This window comes from Bos indicus x Bos taurus, chromosome 6 (genome assembly GCF_003369695.1).
Source record: "Bos indicus x Bos taurus breed Angus x Brahman F1 hybrid chromosome 6, Bos_hybrid_MaternalHap_v2.0, whole genome shotgun sequence".
NCBI lineage: Eukaryota > Metazoa > Chordata > Mammalia > Artiodactyla > Bovidae > Bos > Bos indicus x Bos taurus.
In genome coordinates this window covers 58,506,007-58,520,255 of record NC_040081.1, presented here as the reverse complement: position 1 = coordinate 58,520,255, position 14,249 = coordinate 58,506,007, and the positions used below count along the sequence as shown (strand labels likewise).

At 38.9% G+C, this 14,249-nt stretch overlaps 1 protein-coding gene across 3 annotated transcripts in view; it reads right to left on the bottom strand.

Annotated features, from left to right (window-relative positions):
- Positions 1 to 12,575: 12,575 nt before the first annotated feature.
- Positions 12,576 to 14,249, bottom strand: part of KLHL5 (kelch like family member 5) — a 93,269-nt gene continuing 91,595 nt past the window's right edge. For all 3 annotated transcript variants that reach the window (XM_027544282.1, XM_027544283.1, XM_027544284.1), the window contains one exon: positions 12,576 to 13,826. In XM_027544282.1, coding sequence (XP_027400083.1) covers positions 13,770 to 13,826 — 57 coding nt within the window. In that variant the 3' untranslated portion in view covers positions 12,576 to 13,769. The remainder of the gene's footprint in view (positions 13,827 to 14,249) is intronic.

Here is a 14,249-nt window from a genome sequence, read left to right as displayed (position 1 = left end):
GAGCAATAACCAATCAGCGAGCGCCAGCTGAAGGGAGGTGCCTCCAAACCTCTGAGGGAGAGGGTGGGAGGCGGGGACTCGAGTCACGTGATACCAGCGAAGCAAGGTCCTGAGTAGTTGAACGTCGTGAGGCCTTGCTGAGCCTTGGCTTTCTGGCTGGGCCGTGATTGGATGACATCGGAGGGTTCTGTGAGATGTGGAAGCCGCCGGCGTAAATTTAGGCCCTGACTACAAATAAATCAGTGGTGGCGAGTAGGGACGCTGAGAACTTCAAGGAGCTGAGTGTTGTATAAGAAGAGGCGGGAGTTGGTTCGTGGGGCAGTACTCTTACGCAGTTCACGCAAAGAGCTCACACTGCAACTGTTCAAAGGATACTCAATTTGGAGGCTGATTTTGGCTGGGAATATGTTTGTGTCTTCAGATATTTAAATTTGGCTGCAAGACCCACACATTTAAACGGAGATGTCTTTAATAGGTGATTGGGTGATGGAGAAAAAGGTTAGAGAAGTAGAAATTCGGAAATTGTTTTTGTATTGATAATAATTAAAACAGTGAATGGGACTTCTTAGATTTAGGGAATGTTAAGAGGGAGAAACTTTTAATTTTAGGGGCTGAGAATTAAACTGACAGAAGACCAGTTAACAGGAGAAAAGCTTACGAATGTATATGTATTATGTTTAGCCGATATGGGAGAATTAGTTAAAAAGAGAAACGAAACATGAAATCTCACATCAGTGCGTTAATTAGGGTGCTATATTTCTCTCTAGTTTTTGTCCCTGTGTATACCAGTTTTACTTTGTGTTTATAATTATAATATATGTGTATTTGACACAGTTATTTAGGTCAAATAATAAAGCACATTTTTTAGGGTGGTTAGTACTATTAGGTAGCAAGTTAGGCATGTGCAACAAGGAGTGGCCTAGCCAAAAAAGACCGCTCAGTCGTGTCTGACTCTTTGGGACCCCATGGACTAGTCCACCAGGCTCCTCTGTCCATGGGATTCTCCAGGCAAGAATATTGAAGTGGGTTGCCATTTCCTTCTCCAAAAAAAAGATGCAAGCTGATCTCTAAAACGCCTTTCCAGACACACTCAGGAAAATTCACAGATGCTACAGGAAGTAACCACAGAGACTTTTCTAACTCCTGCACATGTGCCCTAGGCACACAGTGGGTACAACCTAACCACAGGGGCTTCCTCAAGTAACCTTAGGCAACTAGGAGCCAATTAAGGGTTCATAAATATTCTACACACACACACATACATATCTGATTATAACAGACTGAATTATGGGAAGACATGCGCAACAGAGCCTGCTGTTACATAACTTGCAGATACCAGTTGGCCTAGAGTGTATGCCTATTTGCATTCCTTTTCTTGATTGGTGGTGGGTACAAGCCCTACTTTGTATAGGGCACAACCAAAAGGAAGAGACAGGAAGTATAAAAAGGGGGAGGCCAAGAGGGATCATGACCATGGTCTACTCCCATGTCTTGGGAGTGTCTGTCGAATAAAAAGATCTGCCTGCTTGTACTGTAACTTGTATGTTGTTTTAAACAAGGAAGAGAAACAAACTGACCTGATAGTACTGAGTAATAGAGCATACAATCCTAATAAAATAGGTTTTAATTTCCCCCTACTAAGTAAATAAATTTTTTCAGCTCCTTTCTACAACTTTTGAGGCTGAATCATTTAGATCATTGGTTCTATAACTTTACTGTGTATTTGAGAGGTTTAGCGGGTGTTTGGAGAAGGCAATGGCACCCCACTCCAGCACTCTTGCCTGGAAAATCCCATGGACAGAGGAGCCTGGTGGGCCACAGTCCATGGGGTCGCTAGGAGTCGGACACAACTGAGCGACTTCACTTTCACTTTTCACTTTCATGCATTGGAGACGGAAATGGCAACCCACTCCAGTGTTCTTGCCTGGAGAATCCCAGGGATGGGGGAGCCTAATGGGCTGCCGTCTATGGGGTTGCAGAGTCGGACACGACTGAAGTGACTTAGCGGCAGCAGCAGCAGCATCGGGTGTTTGAACCACCTTGGGAGCCTGCTGAAACATAGATTGCTTGGCCCCACCACCAGTCTTTGATTAGTTGCCCTTGGGTGGATTTGGAGGATTTCCAGGTCTAACACATTCCCAGGTGATGCTGATAATGCCCCTCTGGATTACACTGAGACCACTGTTCTCTAAATTTGTTTCCTAAATCCTCTGTATTCTTTTTCACGGTTTACAAAGCAACAGTTTTTTCCAAGTACATGCCTTCTGAAAAATCAATTGTCAATTTATTTTTAAGCTGCAAGGAACATTTGGTATTATTATTTTACATAAAGCAGGGAGCCTAATTAATGCCTAGTTTCTTGTTTTTTATTATTCTGTTTTTCTCCTTAGGGTAACAGAATAGGCAGAATTTCAATATGTGGATGAAAGAGAAAGGATATTTAGAGGTAATGAGGTACAGGGGAAGATATAGACAATGTGAACCCAATAACAACCTCTTAGTAACTTAGATTATGTACTTAACTTTCTCAGCTCTACTTTTAAAAAATGGAGTTATATATTTTACATAGAGTGTGGTGTAGATTTAAGGTGTACAATATGTTAATTTGATACATTTTTATATTGTAATATATTGCCACTGTAGTGACAATGGTCAACTTCACTTTTCTTTTTCTTTTTTGGCCATGCTGTTCAGCTTGCAGGATCTTAGTTCCATGACCAGGGAAGAGGCAGCTGATGCGCTCTTTGGGGACTACAGGGCTCAGAGAAGCTGAGTGGCATGAGGCCCTGCGGGCTCTCAGGATTGCTGCCCACTCAGCCCAGGTGTAGCCTGTAGGTGAGGCTGCCAGAAAGAAGAGCCGAAGGGTCTGCAGACCTCATCCAGAGAGAAGGTCCAAGGGCACCTCGGATACTCGAGATGAAGAGTTTAGGTTTAATTTCTTTTAGCCTCTTCCCTATTCTAGAGTGGCCACCTCTGCAGTGGTGCAGGGTTTCTCTGGAGTGCAGCATTTTTCCAGGAATGCTGTGGGGCAGATGGGAAACCTGCATGTTTGGTGCTGACAAGCCCAGGACCCCATTTGTAGTTTTCAGCTGAGATGTCCCTCCTGCCAGAAGAGATTCCTTTAGATGGTCCTACAGTAGACTGAAGTGAGTGTTCACAGTGTGTCGTAAAACAGCTGCCCCCAACTTTTTTGACACCCGGGACAGATTTCATGGAAAACAGTTTTTCCAGAGAAGGTGGGAGGTGAAACTCAGGTTGTAATGCAAGCAGTGGGGAGTGGATATAAATATAGATGAATCTTCCCTTGTTCACCATCTTTTCATCTCCTGCTGTGTGGCCTGGTTCCTAACAGGCCATAGACCAGTACTGGCCCAGGGGTTGGGGACCCCTGTTCTAGAAGACTCTCAACAGTCTCAGGAGCAGACTAAGTAGGTGTTGTTAATAAGGGTTAGTGGTGAAGCTGTATAGTTGTACACTGGTGCTCACTTATGGGAGGATGTCCTCTCAAGTGGTGTGGCGCTCCATACCATTGAGTCCCATTGGTGTAATAAAACTGTTTCTTATAAATGTGGATTAAAAAAAAACAAAACTAGGGAAGCCTGGCATGCTGCAGTGCATGGGGTTGCAAAGAAGTCAGACATGACTGAGCGACTGAATTGAACTGAATATTTGGGAAAGGAGGGAAATACAGTGTCTCATTCTAAAATTTAAGAACTAGGGACATGATTAAGCCTGTTCATCTGGGAAAGGATCTGGTGTCCACATGCTGGGAAAGAGCTACTGAAGAGTTAGCCAATCCATTATACAACCTATCAGATCAGATCAGATCAGATCAGTCGCTCAGTCATGTCTGACTCTTTGCAACCCCATGAATCGTAGCACGCCAGGCCTCCCTGTCCATCACCAACTCCCAGAGTTCACTCAGACTCACGTCCATCGAGTCAGTGATGCCATCCAGCCATCTCATCCTCTGTCGTCCCCTTCTCCTCCTGCTCCCAATCCCTCTCAGCATCAGAGTCTTTTCCAATGAGTCAACTCTTCGCATGAGGTGGCCAAAGTACTGGAGTTTCAGCTTTAGCATCATTCCTTCCAAAGAAATCCCAGGGATGATCTCCTTCAGAATGGACTGGTTGGATCTCCTTGCAGTCCAAGGGACTCTCAAGAGTCTTCTCCAACACCACAGTTCAAAAGCATCAATTCTTCGGCGCTCAGCCTTCTTCACAGTCCAACTCTCACATCCATACATGACCACAGGAAAAATCATAGCCTTGACTAGACGCACCTTTGTTGGCAAAGTAATGTCTCTGCTTTTGAATATGCTATCTAGGTTGGTCATAACTTTCCTTCCAAGGAGTAAGCGTCTTTTAATTTCATGGCTGCAGTCACCATCTGTAGTGATTTTGGAGCCCAGAAAAATAAAGTCTGACACTGTTCCACTGTTTCCCCATCTATTTCCCATGAAGTGATGGGACCAGATGCCGTGATCTTCGTTTTCTGAATGTTGAGCTTTAAGCCCACTTTTTCACTCTCCACTTTCACCTTCATCAAGAGGCTTTTTAGTTCCTCTTCACTTTCTGCCATAAGGGTGGTGTCATCTGCATATCTGAGGTTATTGATATTTCTCCTGGCAATCTTGATTCCAGCTTGTGTTTCTTCCAGTCCAGCGTTTCTCATGATGTACTCTGCATATAAGTTAAATAAGCAGGGTGACAATATACAGCCTTGATGTACTCCTTTTCCTATTTGGAACCTTTTCCTATTTGGAACCTATATACAACCTATGGGAGGGGGTAATTCTAGAGTGCACAGAGCTATTTTAAAAAATAAACTATATAACTTAAAATTGATTGCTTATTTAAGTATAAATAAATATCTCTTAAATATGCTATCTTCAGGATAGGCTAACTCTTCAGTAGCTCTTTTCCAGCATGTGGACACCAGATCCTCTAATTTATTTGTTAAAATATGACATTATGAAAAATATTTGTCAGAATTTGCTATAAAAACTGGCAAAAAATAGCATGAAGTTTGTCAAAAGGATATTGAGAAAAATAACCTAACTTGTTATAATATCAGAAAAATGTTTTTCCAGAGAGAGAGAAAATGAGAGAGGAGAGTTTCCATGGTGAAGAGAAAGAGGCATGGTATGGGATTGGGGATGGAAAAGAATGACATTTAATACTAAGTATAGATAAACTAGGAAATTTAGGTGGAATTCAGATTTTTAAAATAAATAGATATAATACACAAAATTTTTATTGTATACAACATTTCCAGTAAATGCCAGTATTGTTTGATCATCTTATATTTTGCTTTCAATTTATTTTTTATACTTCCAAACTTTAAAATGATGCCCATTAGAACAAATAAATAATTTTCTACATTATGTAGAAAGTCTAATAAGCATGACAATTAATAACTAGGGAAGACAGTATATTCAAAAATAATATCTGGTCAGGGGATCCTAAATTGAGCACAGTTCCCTTTGGTTTCCTAAGGACTATTAGTAGCTAAAAATATTAACGTCATTTAAAAATTAATAGCTATTATATATGATTAATTTTAAGCTTATATTATAATTGAATATTCAACATTAAGACAATTATTTTTGTCCAGTTCTGTGCGAAGCATGATTCTAGGTGCAGATACTTGACTGTAAATAAAATAGCCAAGGAAATTAATAAAATTAGTTCTGGGTCCATGACAAGTTAATGATTCCTATTCTCTGGAGAAAGTTTTTGCACTACTTCCCCTGAGTTCATACTGTAGTTCTTAATCCTTACTGCTATTAGAATTAGCTGGGGCTCACTTGCAGTAGCTTAGGCTCAACCCAGATTTATTGAAACAGATTTCTGGAGATGAAGCCTACCTTTTCTTTCTTTCCTTCTCTCTTTTTAAATTCTGTGGTGCACAGAGTTGAGAACCATTGGTCTAGAGTATGCCAAATGTAAAGCAGCAGATGGAAAGCCTGTTTTGTTTCTGAAGATGGATAGCTACTTCTGCTAAAAAACTTATGCTCACTCTGTTCCTCTGGAAACCAGCTTGACGGTTCCTTAAAAAAACTGGGTGTTTAGGGAGCATGCAGTGACTAAAACGTGTATCCCTTGTTTCAATAATTACTATTAATGATTTAAAAACTTCTGGATGGACTTGTCCACCAAGGGTAAATGATTGAACATAATGCTTTCTCTAAAAGGGCAGAAGAGAAGCACGCCAGAGGGAGGGAAAGAAATTAAAGAAAATAAAAAGAGAATAGGAAAAACAAGACTAGTAGGGTTAAGAGATGTGAATATTGTCTTAAGTAGCTGCAGACTCTGAGATTTTTCTTGAAAACATGCCAGACATGTGAATTTTTCTTCAAAAAAGATATCAATACATTCTGATAGTATTTAAAAATGCCAAGCAATGGGTTACATTTGGGACCTGGGGAAAAGTTACTGTTTCAGAAACAATCTTCTGAAAGAATGGAAATTATAGATAAGTAATGTAACTGTTATTTTCCTCTATTTCTTTGCATTGATCCCTGAAGAAGGCTTTCTTATGTCTTCTTGCTATTCTTTGGAACTCTGCATTCAGATATTTATATCTTTCCTTTTCTCCTTTGCTTTTCGCTTCGCTTCTTTTCACAGCTATTTGTAAGGCCTCCCCAGACAGCCATTTTGCTTTTTTGCATTTCTTTTCTATGGGAATGGTCTTGATCCCTGTCTCCTGTACAATGTCACGAACCTCATTCCATAGTTCATCAGACACTCTATCTATCAGATCTAGGCCTTTAAATCTATTTCTCACGTCCACTGTATAATCATAAGGAATTTGATTTAGGTCATACCTGAATGGTCTGGTGGTTTTCCCTACTTTCTTCTATTTAAGTCTGAATTTGGCAATAAGGAGTTCATGGTCTGGGCCACAGTCAGCTCCTGGTCTTGTTTTTGCTGACTGTATAGAGCTTCTCCATCTTTGGCTGCAAAGAATATAATCAATATGATTTCAGGGTTGACCATCTGGTGATGTCCATGTATAGAGTCTTCTCTTGTGTTGTTGGAAGAGGGTGTTTGTTATGACCAGTGCATTTTCTTGGCAAAACCCTACTAGTCTTTGCCCTGCTTCGTTCCATATTCCAAGGCCAAATTTGCCTGTTACTCCAGGTGTTTCTTGACTTCCTACTTCTGCATTCCAGTCCCCTATAATGAAAAGGACATCTTTTTTGGGTGTTAGTTCTAAAAGGTCTTGTAGGTCTTCATAGAACCGTTCAACTTCAGCTTCTTCATCGTTACTGGTTGGGGCATAGACTTGGATTACTGTGATATTGAATGGTTTGCCTTGGAAACGAACAGAGATCATTCTGTCGTTTTTGAGATTGCATCCAAGTACTGCATTTTGGACTCTTTTGTTGACTATGATGGCTACTCCATTTCTTCTGAGGGATTCCTGGCCACAGTAGTAGATATAATGGTCATCTGAGTTAAATTCACCCATTCCAGTCCATTTCAGTTCACTGATTCCTAGAATGTCGACATTCACTCTTGCCATCTCTTGTTTGACCACTTCCAATTTGCCTTGATTCATGGACCTGATATTCCAGGTTCCTATGCAATATTGCTCTTTACAGCATTGGACTTTGCTTCTATCATCAGTCACATCCACAGCTGGGTATTCTTTTTGCTTTGGCTCCATCCCTTCATTCTTTCTGGAGTTATTTCTCCACTGATCTCCAGTAGCATATTGGGCACCTACTGACCTGGGGAATTTCTCTTTCAGTATCCTATCATTTTGTCTTTTCATACTGTTCATGGGGTTCTCAAGGCAAGAATACTGAAGTGGTTTGCCATTCCCTTCTCCAGTGGACCACATTCTGTCAGATCTCTCCATTACCTGCCCATCTTGGGTTGCCCCACGGGCATGGCTTAGTTTCATTGAGTTAGACAAGGCTGTGGTCCTAGTGTGATTAGATTGACTAGTTTTCTGTGGGTCTGGTTTCAGTGTGTTTGCCCTCTGAAACAGACAGAAAACAACAGAATGGGAAAGACTAGAGATCTCTTCAAGAAAATCAGAGATACCAAAGGAACATTTCATGCAAAGATGGGCTCGATAAAGGACAGAAATGGGATGGACCTAACAGAAGCAGAAGATACTAAGAAGAGATGACTTTGGCCACCTCATACGAAGAGTTGACTCATTGGAAAAGACTCTGATGGTGGGAGGGATTGGGGGCAAGAGAAGGGGACGACAGAGGATGAGATGGCTGGATGGTATCACTGACTCGATGGATGTGAGTCTGAGTGAACTCCAGGAGTTGGTGATGGACAGGGAGGCGTGGCGTGCTGCAATTCTTGGGGTTGCAAAGAGTTGGACACGACTGAGCGACTGATCTGATCTGATCTGAATGTAACTGTTATGCTACAACAGTCTGTGATAAACACACAGGATCAGACTTACAGGGCAGGAGTGGTCAGAGGCTCAAGACCTGCCATTAGATTTCTTCTAGATGATACTCATATTCACAGGAGGACCACTAGTATAACACAGCTAAGACCCTTACACACTCTGCTTACCTCAGGTCTTCCAAATCCTAAGGCTGGCCCTGAGTATAAGATACCTTTTTATCCTCCTAGTTAATGTGTAAAAGAATATGCTATTCATTCCAAAGTTTTCAGCATTTCTTTCCATGCCCCATTCACTTTCTCTAATCTCTTCCACAGGGAAGTCATCATTAAGTGGGAATAATCATATCTACTTCATAGTGCTATTGTGAAGATTAAATGTATCAACATATATATGACATGCTTAGCACATATCTGCCACACAATCAAGATGACTCAACCTTCCTACATTTCAGTAAACAAGTCTGAAGAAATTTAATAAAACATGAGATTCAGCCTAATTACATTTAAATACTTCAAAACCTAAGAGATGCTCTGCTTGTCTTCAGGCCCAGAGACTCAGTTATTCATCCTCTGTCTTCTTTCAATAACTTTCTTGATGTTGGAAGCCCCACCTTGGTTTACCATTTTCTTTGCTATATAATTTCTCCTGCAATGCAGGAAACTCAAGATTCAGTCTCTGCGTTGGGAAGATCCCCTGGAGAAAGATATGGCAACCCACTCCAGTATTCTTGCCTGGGAGATCCCAGGGACAGAGGAGCCTGGTGAGCTACAGTCCATAGGGTCACAAAGAATTGGGTATGACAGCATGCATGCATGCATCTGGCACCATTTGTTGAAGAGACTGTTTCCTGCATTGAATGGTCTTAGCACTCCTACTGAAAATCAACTGACCATAAGATATTGACTATAGTTTATTTCTGGACTTTCTATTTTATGCTTTTGGTCTGTATGTTTATCCTTATAACAGTACCACACTGTTTCCATGAATTTTGATATAAGAAAGTCCTTCAACTTTGCTATTCTTTTTCACACTTGTTTTGGCTCTTTTGGGTCCCTTGAAATTTTACAGGAATTTTAAAATTGGCTTTTCCATTTCTGCAAAAAAGGCTGTTAGATTTTTGACAGGGATTGCATTGGATCTATAGATTAATTTGTGGAGTATTGCCATCTTAAGTCTTCCAATTTATGAACATGTCTTTCCACTTACTTAGGTCTTCATTGGAGAAGGCAATGGCACCCCACTCCAGTACTCTTGCCTGGAAAATCCCATGGACGGAGGAGTAGGCTGCAGTCCATGGGTTCCCTAGGAGTTGGACACGACTGAGCGACTTCTCTTTCACTTTTCACTTTCATGCATTGGAGAAGCACATGGCAACCCACTCCAGTGTTCTTGCCTGGAGAATCCCAGGGACAGGGGAGCCTGGTGGGCTGCCGTCTATGTGGTCGCACAGGTGGGCTGCCGTCTATGTGGTCGCACAGAGTCGGACACGACTGAAGCGACTTAGCAGCAGGTCTTCATTTCAGCAATATTTTGTACTTTTCAGTGTACAAGCCTTATACCTCCTTTGTTAGATTTATTCCCAAGTTTTATAAATGAAAAGGTTTTCTCACTTTTGGGCAGTATATAGAAATCAGCTAACATTTGTGTGTTGACCTTGTAACATTAATGATAGCTCTAATAGTTATGCGTGTGTTTTCTTTAGGATTTTTAATATATAGGATCAAAACAGTTGCAAATGGAGTTTTACTTCTTCCTAATTGCTAATTCCTTTTCTTTCTTGCCTAACTGCTTTGGCTAGAACTTCTTGTACAATGTTGACTAGGAATGGTGGGAGTGGACATTTTCCCGATGTTGGAGGAAAATCTTTTAATCTTTTATCATTTATTGTGTGGTTAACTGTGGGTTTTTCATGAATGTTTTTTAACAGGGTGAGGAAATTTCATTCTCTTCCAAGTTTGCTGAGTGCTTTTATCATTAAAGGGTATTGATTCCTGTCAAATGCTTTATCAACTGAGATGCTAATGTTATCTTTTCTTTAAATAATGAAGAGCTTTATTTTCATGTCACTGACTAGCTGAGTTCTCTTCATTCTATTAAGTGGTAAATTACATTGATGGATTGATTTTTGTATTTGAACCACCCCTATATTTTTGCAATACATTCTTAGTTCATCATGGTATAAAATCTGCTTTTGCCTGGCTTAAGTATCAAGGTAATGCTGGTCTTATAAACTTGTGAAGTCTACCAAATTCTAGTTTGATTTTTGTATTTGAACCACCCCTATATTTTTGCAATAAATTCTTAGTTTGTCATGGTATAAAATGTGCTTTTGCCTGGCTTAGGTATCAAGGTAATGCTGGTCTTATAAACTTGTGAAGTCTACCAAATTCTGGTTCTGAACTTTTTTTGTTGAGAGGTTTTGATGATTGAGTCAATTCTTGTTAGATTTGTTTAGATTTATTTCTTCTTAAATCAGTTTTAGTGATTTGTGTATTTCCAGAAATTTGTCTATTTCATACAGATTATCTATTTGTTGGCCATAAAACATTTTTAAAAAAATCATTACTTATTTATTTGGCTGTGCCGAGTCTTAGTTGTGAAATGCGAGATCTTTGATCTTCATTGCAGCATTCAGGATCTTTAGTTGTGGTAGGTGGGATCCAGTACCCCAACCAGGGACTGAAGCTGGGCCCCCTGTATTGGGAGTGTGGAGTCCTAGCCACTGGACCAACAGAGAAGTCCCATAAAGCGTATTTTTGATTTGTTTATGATTGAGCCATCCAAAATACCATGAAATTTATCTAATGTTCATAAAACCTGGAAGTATGTTTACTTACATTTACTTTTCTAAAGCAAAATGTATATAAAATTCCATACGAATTTTATTTAAATAAAATATCCCCCCAATATTAAGGAACCAAAAATTTCTGGTAAGAGTATAACTGATAAATTTTACTTCTAAAGCATTAACATTCTTTTAAATCAAAATAAATGATTTACTTAAAATAAAGTTTTTTTAAATTAATGATTTCTCACATGAAATGAAACTTCTTTTCTACCTAGAAGCAGGAGTGGTAACAGCATGGACTCCTGAGCCAGACTTCTACACCTGAATCCCTACTCTGCCACTAACTTGCTATATATAATCTTGGGGTTAAACTCTCCACGCTCCAGTTTCCTCATCTGAGTAAGGAGAATAATAAAAGGAGAACAATTAAGTACATTAATGCATGCAAAAAGCTTGGATCCTAATTCATAAGGATTCAATAGTTCACAGATATTCTTAATTTTCATAAGGTGGTCATTAACTGGGGCTAAAATTAAGAGCAGCTGGATGAGATGTTCATTGGGATAATGGAGAAGCTAATAGTAAAAGTTAAGACAGCAGTCTTGGATGATGCACACAAGGAAGGGCCATATTTTCCTCTAGATTTACAAGATCCCAGTCTAAGAGAAGAATAAATGTTTTGGCAAATGCTCTGTCACTAGAAAAGAAATCAGTTTTCTTCATTTGTATCCAGGACAGCAGGTCCTATTGACTACAAAACTCCATTAGAAAGACCCTCCAGGGGGACAGAAAATCAAAGTAACTGTTCTAATGAATCCCATAAAAGAAAGGAAGATCCTCAGGGACAAGAATCGGTTCCTTACCTTTAAGGTGAGTCTGACTCCACTGCAGACACAGGGAAGGAGACAGTGAATGATGAATGGAGATGAGAAGTAAACAAAAGGATAAGCACTTTCCTTTCAAATCCAGGCCTAAGCCTCCACATGAAGGGATGATGTACTAACACATTTCTACTTCTGAAATTTTTGCTTTGTTTCTTATACCTTTTTCCTCTTCTCTCTCTTACCCTAAATAAATATACTCTACAGCTGACCCCATCTTGTGAGGAAAATATCTGAATTCATATACACACTACAATGAATATATGAAATAATAATATATTTGTCATGATCACTGCTATTTTCTTAGTACCCACACCAGTAAAATGCCCATGGAATTTTCTTTGAGAATAAAAGTCCTAAGTTTGTTGACTTCAAAGGTAGAAAAATTTCATGAGTATTCAAAATCAGCTCAAAAAAAAAAAAAAAGCTCAATTTTTAAAGGAAGCAACCAAAATAAAGGCTACACTGATACAGAATGTAAAAACACATTAACCACAATATGAACTTTTAAAAGGTGAGAATTTAGTTTATACTCTTTTTATATTAAGATATGTTAATGACTTATACCCTAAAGAATTTATCATAAAATACTGCCCAGTGCACTTGTGCAAACAATAAATAATTCACTGACAGTATTAACATTCACATGTGTAATTAAGAGTTTACAAATGTACAAAATTTGGGGTAATAAATACTTTAAACTCATTCGCCAAACATTCAGTAAGCCCATCCCCTCCAAACTGTTTGATTACAAAGACGCACAAAGGATTACTAATTCTGGCAAAAGATAAGACACAAGGCAGGAGAGGCAAACACAGACTTGAGAACATAGGAATATCCAAACAGTTCTTTGATACAAAAAGACAAAATCAGAACATTTTTAATAATATAAAAGAAAACAAATCCATATAATTAAATGCTACTTAGGTGAAAGAACCTTAGAGGGTATATAGCATTTATTTTCTCCACAAAATGTGCATATCTTGAATTTAATGTAAAACACCTTGTTTCAGTTCCAAAGGAAGAATATCATAATATAGAGTTCTTGATGAATCTAGATGGAATGAATATTTAAATAGATCCCAAAGATCAAAACAAGCTTTTATTTGGTCATTGTTCTAACTCTTTAATGTTCATTAAATTGATTCACTTAGAAATTTTAGAAATAAAACTCTACAACCAAAGCACAGAAAATTCAGCTATTCCTAAAAAAAACTAAATGCATAGTCTTTAGTATATCATTAAAATAGTGGTTGTGGTTAAGCAAACAAATGAATAAAAATTACTACAACTCATGTATGGTAAAGTTACAAAGCAATACATTAGAAGTTTTATCAGATGTATTTGCACTATAATAAAAGAAATCTGGATAATAGTATTCAGTAAAATGTTTTTGATTATTAAAAGAAATGAAATTCCCAATTAACCCTGGGTTGTGTTAGGAGCAGTGCATTTGTCATCATATTCTATATATCAGGAACATACATTCACAATCCACCAGACACAGTTTTAATCTCCTAAGAAGTGAAAGTTTTTAATCCTGGTTCTTCTGTTCTTTCCTTCCGTGTTTTAACATCTTCATTTAGAGATCAGGCACTTTGTGCCCAGGAATGTGGCGTTGCAAATTTACTAAAAACATATCCATTGATAGCAGAATAATTATACTAAATTCATAAAGGAAGAAGATATTTTCATTTAGAAAAACAAGCACTAAGTTATAGTTTCACAGTCACAACGCAAGCTCCAGCTCTTCCAAGGCACAGTGGAGCAACCTAAAAAAACAAACAAAAAACCAAAAAGACTTGTGTTGGGATTGTGGGTAAAAATGTTGATAATACTACAACAGTCAATGAAATATTGAAACAGTTTGCTCACAGTGGTTGCCAAAGAGCTGCTGCCCAAACCCTACTGTCCGAGCTCTTCTGCTGGCTCTTTTCTTAAACGAGATCCTCTTTCCTGATGCCAAAGCTTCACGGACTAAATCGTTTTGGGTATATAACACAATGTAGCATTCACTTCTCTTTAAAGATGACTTTTAAAGACAGATCAGGAACTGGTCTATGTGAAACACTATTTTGGCCAAAATTATGTACAATATGGATGTGAGACAAGGTTGAACACTTAGAGTAACTTTGTGACCAACATGGAGAAAATACCAAGTATTATCCAGAGCTGCCGTTACTTTGCTGTCTCAG